Raw genomic sequence first — 11,911 nt, forward strand, 5'->3', positions numbered from 1 at the left:
GAAGAAGGGAGGGGAGAAGGAGGAAGAGGATGAGAAGGGGGAGGAGGAGAAGGAGGGGAGGGGAGGAGGGAGGAAGAAGAAGAGGAGGAAGAGGAGCACAACAAACTGAACCGTCAAGCCGCTCTGTGATTTCTGAATGTGTAAATAAACGACTGTTTGCACATAGCAGCTTTTTGTATTCATGTTTATATATATATATATATATATATATATATATATATATATATATATATATATATATATATATATATATGTTGATGTTGATTTAATTAAAAAAAATCAGTTATTGCAGGTTTAGAGATGCAGATGTGTTTTTGCAGAAGCTTCAGGTGTTGGTCAGCGTGTTACACACACACAGCATGTTACACACACACAGCGTGTTACACACACACACACAGCATGTTACACACACACAGCATGTTACACACACACACAGCATGTTACACACACAGCATGTTACACACACAGCATGTTGCAAACACACAGCATGTTACACACACAGCATGTTACACACACATCATGTTACACACACAGCATGTTACACACACATCATGTTACACACACACAGCATGTTACACACACATCATGTTACACACACACAGCATGTTACACACACATCATGTTACACACACACAGCATGTTACACACACATCATGTTACACACACAGCATGTTACACACAGCATGTTACACACACAGCATGTTACACACACATCATGTTACACACACACAGCATGTTACACACACATCATGTTACACACACACAGCATGTTACACACACATCATGTTACACACACAGCATGTTACACACAGCATGTTACACACACAGCATGTTACACACACATCATGTTACACACACACAGCATGTTACACACAGCATGTTACACACACAGCATGTTGCACACACAGCATGTTACACACACAGCATGTTACACACACAGCATGTTACACACAGCATGTTACACACACAGCATGTTACACACACACAGCATGTTACAAACACACACAGCATGTTTCACACACAGCATGTTACACACACAGCATGTTACACACACACAGCATGTTACAAACACACACAGCATGTTACACACACAGCATGTTACACACACACAGCATGTTGCACACCCACACACACAGCATGTTACACACACAGCATGTTACACACACACACACAGCATGTTACACACACACAGCATGTTACACACACAGCATGTTGCACACCCACACACACAGCATGTTATACACACACACACATCATATTACACACACACAGCATGTTGCACACACACACAGCATGTTGCACACCCACACACAGCATGTTGCACACACACAGCATGTTGCACACACACAGCATGTTACACACACAGCATGTTACACACACACACAGCATGTTACACACAGCATGTTACACACACAACATGTTACACACACAGCATGTTACACACACACAGCATGTTACACACACACACAGCATGTTACACACACAGCATGTTACACACACACAGCATGTTACACACACAGCATGTTACACACACAGCATGTTGCAAACACACAGCATGTTACACACACAGCATGTTACACACACATCATGTTACATACACACAGCATGTTACACACACATCATGTTACACACACAGCATGTTACACACACATCATGTTACACACACACAGCATGTTACACACAGCATGTTACACACACAGCATGTTACACACACATCATGTTACACACACACAGCATGTTACACACAGCATGTTACACACACAGCATGTTACACACACAGCATGTTGCACACACAGCATGTTACACACACACAGCATGTTACACACACAGCATGTTACACACACAGCATGTTACACACAGCATGTTACACACACAGCATGTTACACACACACAGCATGTTACAAACACACACAGCATGTTTCACACACAGCATGTTACAAACACACACAGCATGTTACACACACAGCATGTTACACACACAGCATGTTACACACACACAGCATGTTACTAACACACACAGCATGTTACACACACAGCATGTTACACACACAGCATGTTACACACACACAGCATGTTGCACACCCACACACACAGCATGTTACACACACAGCATGTTACACACACACACAGCATGTTACACACACACAGCATGTTACACACACACAGCATGTTACACACACACAGCATGTTGCACACCCACACACACAGCATGTTACACACACAGCATGTTACACACACACACAGCATGTTACACACACACAGCATGTTACACACACACAGCATGTTACACACACACAGCATGTTGCACACCCACACACAGCATGTTACACACACACAGCATGTTACACACACACAGCATGTTGCACACCCACACACACAGCATGTTACACACACAGCATGTTACACACACACACAGCATGTTACACACACACAGCATGTTACACACACACAGCATGTTGCACACCCACACACACAGCATGTTACACACACACACACACAGCATGTTGCACACACACAGCATGTTACAAACACACACACACACAGCATGTTACACACACAGCATGTTACACACAGCATGTTACACACAGCATGTTACACACACACACATCATGTTACACACACACAGCATGTTACACACACAGCATGTTACACACACACAGCATGTTGCACACACAGCATGTTACACACACACAGCATGTTGCACACACACACAGCATGTTACAAACACACACACAGCATGTTGCACACACAGCATGTTACACACACACAGCATGTTGCACACACACACAGCATGTTACAAACACACACACAGCATGTTGCACACACACAGCATGTTACACACACACACAGCATGTTGCACACACACACAGCATGTTACACACACACACACACAGCATGTTACACACACAGCATGTTACATACACACACACAGCATGTTACACACACACACAGCATGTTACACACACAGCATGTTACACACACACACACACACAGCATGTTACACACACACACACACAGCATGCTACACACACAGCATGTTACACACACAGCATGTTGCACACACACAGCATGTTGCACACACACAGCATGTTACACACACACACACACATCATGTTGCACACACACAACATGTTACACACACACACACAGCATGTTGCACACACACAGCATGTTACACACACAGCATGTTACACACACACAGCATGTTACACACACACAGCATGTTACACACACAGCATGTTGCACACACACACACACACAGCATGTTACACACACACACACACACAGCATGTTGCACACACACAGCATGTTGCACACACACACACACACAGCATGTTACACACACACACAGCATGTTGCACACACACAGCATGTTGCACACACACACACACACAGCATGTTGCACACACACACACACAGCATGTTGCACACACACAGCATGTTACACACACACACACACAGCATGTTGCACACACACACAGCATGTTACATACACACACAGCATGTTACACACACACACAGCATGTTACACACACACACACAGCATGTTACACACACACACAGCATGTTACACACACACACACAGCATGTTGCACACACACACACAGCATGTTACACACACACACACACACAGCATGTTACACACACACACACAGCATGTTACACACACACACAGCATGTTACACACACACACACAACATGTTACACACACACACACAGCATGTTACACACACACACACAGCATGTTACACACACACACACAGCATGTTACACACACACACACACACAGCATGTTACACACACACACACACAGCATGTTACACACACACACAGCATGTTCCACACACACACACAGCATGTTGCACACACACACACAGCATGTTACACACACACACACACAGCATGTTACACACACACACACAGCATGTTGCACACACACACACAGCATGTTACACACACACACACAGCATGTTGCACACACACACACAGCATGTTACACACACACACAGCATGTTACACACACACAGCATGTTACACACACACACACACAGCATGTTACACACACACACACAGCATGTTACACACACACACACACAGCATGTTACACACACACACACAGCATGTTACACACACACACAGCATGTTACACACACACACACAGCATGTTACACACACACACACAGCATGTTGCACACACACACACAGCATGTTGCACACACACACACAGCATGTTGCACACACACACACAGCATGTTGCACACACACACAGCATGTTACACACACACACACAGCATGTTGCACACACACACACAGCATGTTGCACACACACACACAGCATGTTGCACACACACACACAGCATGTTGCACACACACACACAGCATGTTGCACACACACACACAGCATGTTGCACACACACACACAGCATGTTGCACACACACACACACACACCTGACACTAAACCAGCGTGTTCCTTCATGTGCTTCAACAACAACGACGTGCAGCACTTCCTGCCACAGGAACATCGACGGCTTCTCGTAACACAACGAGGTCAGTATGTTGTGTAGTATTACTAATACTACTATCTGTGTAGAATACATCATATTTGTGTATATATATATATATATATATATATATATATATATATATATATATATTTATCTAAATACATATATATATATATTTTTCGCGATATTTTTTTATCTATATAATAATATATATATATATTATAATACTTTACACATGTGGTACTTCCACGTCTCTGGTGGAAACTACAGCGTTCCCCCCTCATGTCTGTGGTGGATACACATACACACACACACACACACACACACTCCCTCTCTCTTTCAGAACACGCGTGTAGTGATTAATTCCACGTCTGGTGGAAACTACAGCGTTCCCCGGGTGTCTGTGGTTGAGAGAAAGCTGAGGTCTGAAATGCCCCGGCTCGTATATTTCCTGAAAGACGTAATCATATTCAAAATTCTGACTAATCATCACTGTCACTATGAATCTGAGCCGAAACAGACTCGACCAAAAAAACACAAAGAAGGTCACAGGTGACCATTGATCTGTTTCTGGGGCTTTTGATACAGAGTCTGGATTTATATATATTTGTATTTATAATATGAATCTGTAAAACCAGTAAAAAAGTACAATATTTCCCTGTTGAAGTAAAGTAGAATCACAGAAAAGTGAAATACTTCAAAGTAACAGGTTGAATAAATGTTTGATCAGTTCCATGTTCACATGTTTTAACCTCAACATTTCCCTTCAGTTTGTCTTCCATATCTGTGACGACTCCATGCCTTTGATCTTTTTGGGTCAGATGAGTCGACCTGCAGCAGCGTTTGCCTCCATACGCAATATGAACTCAAGCAGAGGAAACATGTTCAGAAAACATCATTTTAGATTCTGGGTACAAAAGACGTGGGACTGAATGATGGAATATTTCCATGTATTTGTGAGATAATACGAGATACTTTTAACAACTTTGAAGCTTCTTAAAAGGAGAATTTAACACCAAAGAAACAAAGTTATACTTGGTTTTACTGAGAAGAAACTAAAGCTGTCAGATTAATGTAGTACAAAGTACTACATGTACCTCTGAGCTGTACTAGAGTAAACAGTACTATATGTACCTCTGAGATGTAGTATAAAGTACATCATATACCTCTGAGATGTAGTATAAAGTACATCATATACCTCTGAGATGTAGTATAAAGTACATCATATACCTCTGAGATGTAGTATAAAGTACATCATATACCACTGTGAGTAGCATTAAATGGCAATACTCAAGTACAATAACCTTGAATGTGTATTTAAATAAAGTACTTCAGTTCCACCGAGCAGCAGATTAGGAACAGGAACTTTATCATTTCCTCTTAAGAACAAACTAATAGTCGGGTTATTTAACTCTCACTGTCCAATGAGTTGTGTGTGTGTGTGTGTGTGTGTGTGTGTGCGCGTGTGCGTGTGTGTGTGTGTGCGTGTGCGTGCGTGTGTGTGTGCGTGTGCGTGCGTGTGTGCGTGTGCGTGTGTGCGTGTGCGTGTGTGCGTGTGTGTGTGTGCGTGTGCGTGTGTGTGTCTCTGTGTGTGTCTGTGTCTCTGTGTGTGTCTATCTCTATCTGTGTGTGTGTCTCTATCTGTGTGTGTGTCTCTATCTGTGTGTGTGTCTCTATCTGTGTGTGTGTCTCTATCTGTGTCTGTGTGTGTCTCTCTGTGTGTCTGTGTGTGTGTGTGTGTGTGTGTGTGTGTGTGTGTGTGTGTGTGTGTGTGCGTGCGCGTGTGCGTGCGTGTGTGCGTGTGAAGCCACAACCTCCTATCAGGAAGCTGAGCAGCAAAGAAAAGAGAGACGCTCAGACTGAGACGCTCAGTCAGCCGGCAGGTGGGACGCGTCTATCAACTGGAACCACTGACTATCACCATGTCTTTTGATCTGTCTCAAGTGTTAGACAGGTGAGTGGGTTCACCCTGAATTTACTTTATATTTATCTATTGTATTATATCTTTTTTAATATATACATAACTAGATTTCAAATATCAAGACTACATGAGAAAAAACATTAAAAATAAGTGATTTTTTAAAAGTAAATACTAGAAGCATGAAGTGAAACATTTTAATCAGCACATGAACCCGAGTTCAGCTGGAAGTTACTGAGAGAACTTTGTGAACGGAAACAAACGTGTTTCACTTCTCATTGAACACGTGAAGAGACACATGGAGTACTTTTTCAGGTAAAACCTTGTATCTCGAGATGTGTTGATGAAGTATGTGAGTGATAAACTGAAGGATGAAGTGTTCCTTTATGTGATGATGATGAATGTTAGTGATAAACTGAAGGATGAAGTGTTCCTTTATGTGTTGATGAATGTTAGTGATAAACTGAAGGATGAAGTGTTCCTTTATGTGTTGATGATGAATGTTATTGATAAACTGAAGGATGAAGTGTTCCTTTATGTGTTGATGATGAATGTTAGTGATAAACTGAAGGATGAAGTGTTCCTTTATGTGTTGATGAATGTTAGTGATAAACTGAAGGATGAAGTGTTCCTTTATGTGTTGATGATGAATGTTATTGATAAACTGAAGGATGAAGTGTTCCTTTATGTGATGATGATGAATGTTAGTGATGAACTGAAGGATGAAGTGTTCCTTTATGTGATGATGATGAATGTTAGTGATAAACTGAAGGATGAAGTGTTCCTTTATGTGATGATGAATGTTAGTGATAAACTGAAGGATGAAGTGTTCCTTTATGTGTTGATGATGAATGTTAGTGATAAACTGAAGGATGAAGTGTTCCTTTATGTGTAGATGATGAGTGTTAGTGATAAACTGAAGGATGAAGTGTTCCTTTATGTGATGATGATACATGTTAGTGATAAACTGAAGGATGAAGTGTTCCTTTATGTGATGATGAATGTTAGTGATAAACTGAAGGATGAAGTGTTCCTTTATGTGTTGATGATGAATGTTAGTGATAAACTGAAGGATGAAGTGTTCCTTTATGTGATGATGATACATGTTAGTGATAAACTGAAGGATGAAGTGTTCCTTTATGTGTAGATGATGAGTGTTAGTGATAAACTGAAGGATGAAGTGTTCCTTTATGTGTTGATGATGAATGTTAGTGATAAACTGAAGGATGAAGTGTTCCTTTATGTGTTGATGAATGTTAGTGATAAACTGAAGGATGAAGTGTTCCTTTATGTGTTGATGATGAATGTTATTGATAAACTGAAGGATGAAGTGTTCCTTTATGTGTAGATGATGAGTGTTAGTGATAAACTGAAGGATGAAGTGTGAGATGAACACGTGGTGATCTTATAGAATATAATGCATTGATGATTAAACCAGTATTTTTGCTGAAGTAAATCATGTGAATACTTCCTCCTGAGGTATCTGAGCCCGCTAAATGAAGCCATATCACTGATTATTAAGAACATTAATGTGTTTGTTTAATAATCACCTGTTTTGTGTTTCAGCTCACTCAACTTAGACGAGACAGGAAGTGAGTCGATCCACTTGGACATGACGGTACGACCACGCAGAATTCACTCATTAGAGAAAACTATAATTCACTTCCTCTGTGGTATTTTCACTCTCACATTCCCAGTTTCACTGTCATGTACTCTAACTTTCAGATGTCCTCATGTGATGTCAGGAGTGAGTGAGTGAGTGAGTGAGTGAGTGAGTGAGTGAGTGTGTGTGTGTGTGTGTGTGTGTGTGTGTGTGTGTGTGTGTGTGTGTGTGTGTGTGTGTGTGTGTGTGTTTCAGCTCACTAAATGTATTCAATAGGAATGAAGGCCACGTCCTTTAACACTGGACGTCTGCTGATCTCATATTTAATGAAACATGGAGCACCTTCATCTGATACGCTTCTTTTTCTTCATGAGATACTTCCTCCAAATACTGACGTTCCTGGTTCAAACACATGGCGGTCTCTGTGTCTCTGCAGGAGGAGGTGTACAGACTGGACGAGGGTCTGGACCTGGTGGTCTCCAGAGACCCCGACACGCTGCAGTCCGCCACCACGCTGCTGCTGGCCGTGACGCGCATGAAGCGGCCGCTGGCGCGCTGCGGCCGAGGGCTCAGCCACGCGGAGCTCTGCAGCGCCATCGTGGACAGCCTGGTGACCGGTGGGTTAAAGCCTGGTGACCGGTGGGTTAAAGCCTGGTGACCGGTGGGTTAAAGCCTGGTGACCGGTGGGTTAAAGCCTGGTGACTAGTGGGTCTCTTTATCTCTCCATCTCTCCATCTCTCCACCTCTCCATCTCTCCATCTCTCCACCTCTCCATCTCTCCACCTCTCCATCTCTCCATCTCTCCATCTCTCCACCTCTCCACCTCTCCACCTCTCCACCTCTCCACCTCTCCATCTCTCCACCTCTCCACCTCTCCATCTCTCCATCTCTCCATCTCTCCACCTCTCCACCTCTCCATCTCTCCATCTCTCCATCTCTCCATCTCTTCATCTCTCCATCTCTCCATCTCTCCACCTCTCCATCTCTCCATCTCTCCACCTCTCCATCTCTCCATCTCTCCATCTCTCCACCTCTCCACCTCTCCACCTCTCCACCTCTCCACCTCTCCATCTCTCCACCTCTCCACCTCTCCACCTCTCCACCTCTCCACCTCTCCATCTCTCCACCTCTCCACCTCTCCATCTCTCCATCTCTCCATCTCTCCACCTCTCCACCTCTCCATCTCTCCATCTCTCCATCTCTCCATCTCTTCATCTCTCCATCTCTCCATCTCTCCACCTCTCCATCTCTCCATCTCTTCATCTCTCCATCTCTCCATCTCTTCATCTCTCCACCTCTCCATCTCTCCATCTCTCCATTTCTCCATCTCTCCATCTCTTCATCTCTCCATCTCTCCATCTCTCCATCTCTTCATCTCTCCATCTCTCCATCTCTTCATCTCTCCACCTCTCCATCTCTTCATCTCTCCACCTCTCCACCTCTCCATCTCTCCATCTCTTCATTTCTCCATCTCTCCGTCTCCACAGAAACCGTCATCACCGCCACACAGTCGTCGTCGTTGGGCTTGAGGAGAATCTTCCAGCGCCTCGGCAGCGAGGAAGTCGGGTCTCTGTGTGACATTTCCCAGAAAGACGTCGTCCTCGCCTCCGGAGACGTGAAGCTGCGGGCCGTCACGCTGAAGGGAGGCAGCTGCGAGCGCAAAGGTACGGAGTACTACATTTCAGAAGGACATGTTGTACTTATACTACATGCATTTGATACTTGTTACAGAAACGTGTGTGTGCTTTATGATTAGACGCAGTACTGAACTACTGCTCTACCCGGTGGTGCACAAAGCGCCTCAAACTGGCTCCACGTTGATGACCCAACATCAAAACGCTCTTATATGAATGCGTTAGCCATAAAACAGAATAATATATAACACACATCTCCATGATGAGTGTGAACATTTGATAATTTGATGGAGTGTGTTTAGCGTCTTCATCCTGTCCCTCTCCCCCACAGTGAGCTTTAAGCTGGCGCGGTACCTCGGGCCCAGCGTCTCTGGAGCCGGGCTGGTGGTCGTCCTGTCCGTCACCAGCAGCCGCCACATCTCCTGCTGCATGCAGGACGGGGTGCCGGCGCTGCAGCTGGAGGTAAAGCACCGACCCGCCTGGGATCTGAGCTGATAAATAAAATATACACAGTCATGAGAGATGTCAACACTTTGATATCACATTCTGAGTTTTTAAATCTCATAGTTGTATCTTGTCTCTCTTAATTGTTATCGTGTATCTAATAATTCTAACTTTGATTTAATCATTTTGACTTTTTACCCAATATATATTTTTTCATAATTCAATTTTTTTTTCAATTTTTTTTAATCTAATATTTCTGAAATGTTCTTTAAAAAAATTACCTAGTAAATCTGTCCTTGTTTATCTCAGTATTTATACTTTTCCTTTTAAAATTCAAACTTTTCGGACTTTTGGAAATCTGATTTATCTTCTCTTTTTTTTTTTTTTACCTTTTTTCTATTAATTTAATAATTCGGACTTTTATCTCGTGAATTTTTTTTTTTTTTATTTCTTTTATCTAATTTAAACCTTTTGTGGAATCATTCTAACTTTTCTAACGATCTCATAATTTATACTAATGCAACTTTTTATCATAAGTCTGACATAGCAAATGAAGTATTTGACTTATCATGAGAATTTAAAATCATGATTAACATTTCACCTATTATCCCCCCTTTTAATAATACTTTGATTTTTATATAGCGCTTTTCTGAATACTCAAAGCCGCTTTAGGAATCACACACTGATGAGCTACCATGAAGGTTCCACATCATTATCAACATTCACACACCGTAGAACAAGAACACAACGACATGGGCTAGCGGAGCCGGGGATCGAACCACCGATCCTCTGATTAAAGGACGACCTGCTCACCCTGAGCCACAGGCACCAGGTTGTCAATGCATCACAGAGTTGCTCTGAGACCGTTTCTCTTGTTGGCGGCAGGAATGCTGTAAGCAGAAGCTGCAGCACATCAGTGACGATGAGGACATGGATCGCTTCCTCTTCCTCAAGAGGACGACGGGCATCTCCGTGAACGAGTTCGAGTCCCTGAAGTACCGCGGCTGGTTCATCAGCACCTCGGAGGAGGAGGAGAGCCCGTGGGTGGAAATGTGCCGGGTGGACGGCGGCAGCAGCCGCCTCACCTGCTTCAGGAACTTTGAGGCGGAATCTCAATAAAGTCAAAGATATGAATGTCTGAATGGTGCTGATGTTGTGTGTTTCACCCTTTCCCCTGCTCGCCACCAGATGGCGCAGTTGTCTGTTAATGTCTCCTGGATGGGGTCCAATCGTCCACTGGCAAAAATAGTTTACATTTATTTTATTTTTTTTACTCACTGACAAAAATGTTTTGTACAAAATAAATTATTCTCCTTCGAAAGAGAAAGTTTTGACAAGTGTAATGTTTCTTCAACATGAATATTGTGTTATTTCATTATGTATTTTAGGTGTGTTTATGTACTCTTGTATGTTATATGAACGGCATGTTAATCCTTGTTTTTACTGATCATAGTTGTAACACATTCTCAAATAAACAGTTCAATCTGAAACCGAAGCTTCAAATTATGTTTTAAATAAATAATGTTCATCAAAATGACTCTTCTGCATCAAACATTTAAAAACTCATACGAGGTTTGATTCCTGCCAAAGAACTATGAATTTATTGGAAATATATATGTATGAAATAAAAAGTAAAAATGTTACATTATGAGACAAAAAGTCAAAGTCATTACTCATCACCAACCATAACCCTAGAAACAAACCTTTGAAATAAAAAATCAGAATTGTCAGATTAAAAGTCAAGGTTATCACCTAAAAGTCCAAATGTATTAATTAACGTCAGAATGTTAAGATAAATGTCAGAAT

At 42.4% G+C, this 11,911-nt stretch overlaps 1 protein-coding gene across 1 annotated transcript; it reads left to right on the forward strand.

The window, feature by feature from the left end:
- Positions 1-6,428: 6,428 nt before the first annotated feature.
- il1b (interleukin 1, beta) lies at positions 6,429-11,224 on the forward strand (the record flags this gene model as incomplete). The annotated part of the gene is made up of 6 exons (XM_079235279.1): positions 6,429-6,460; positions 7,991-8,042; positions 8,464-8,644; positions 9,515-9,691; positions 9,993-10,123; positions 10,991-11,224. 6 exons carry the CDS (start codon positions 6,429-6,431, stop codon positions 11,222-11,224), a joined length of 807 nt encoding a protein of 268 aa, XP_079091405.1.
- Between the last annotated feature and the right edge of the window lie 687 nt (positions 11,225-11,911).

The sequence above is a fragment of the Taurulus bubalis genome (genome assembly GCF_910589615.1).
Source record: "Taurulus bubalis genome assembly, chromosome: 19".
NCBI classification, from domain to species: domain Eukaryota; kingdom Metazoa; phylum Chordata; class Actinopteri; order Perciformes; family Cottidae; genus Taurulus; species Taurulus bubalis.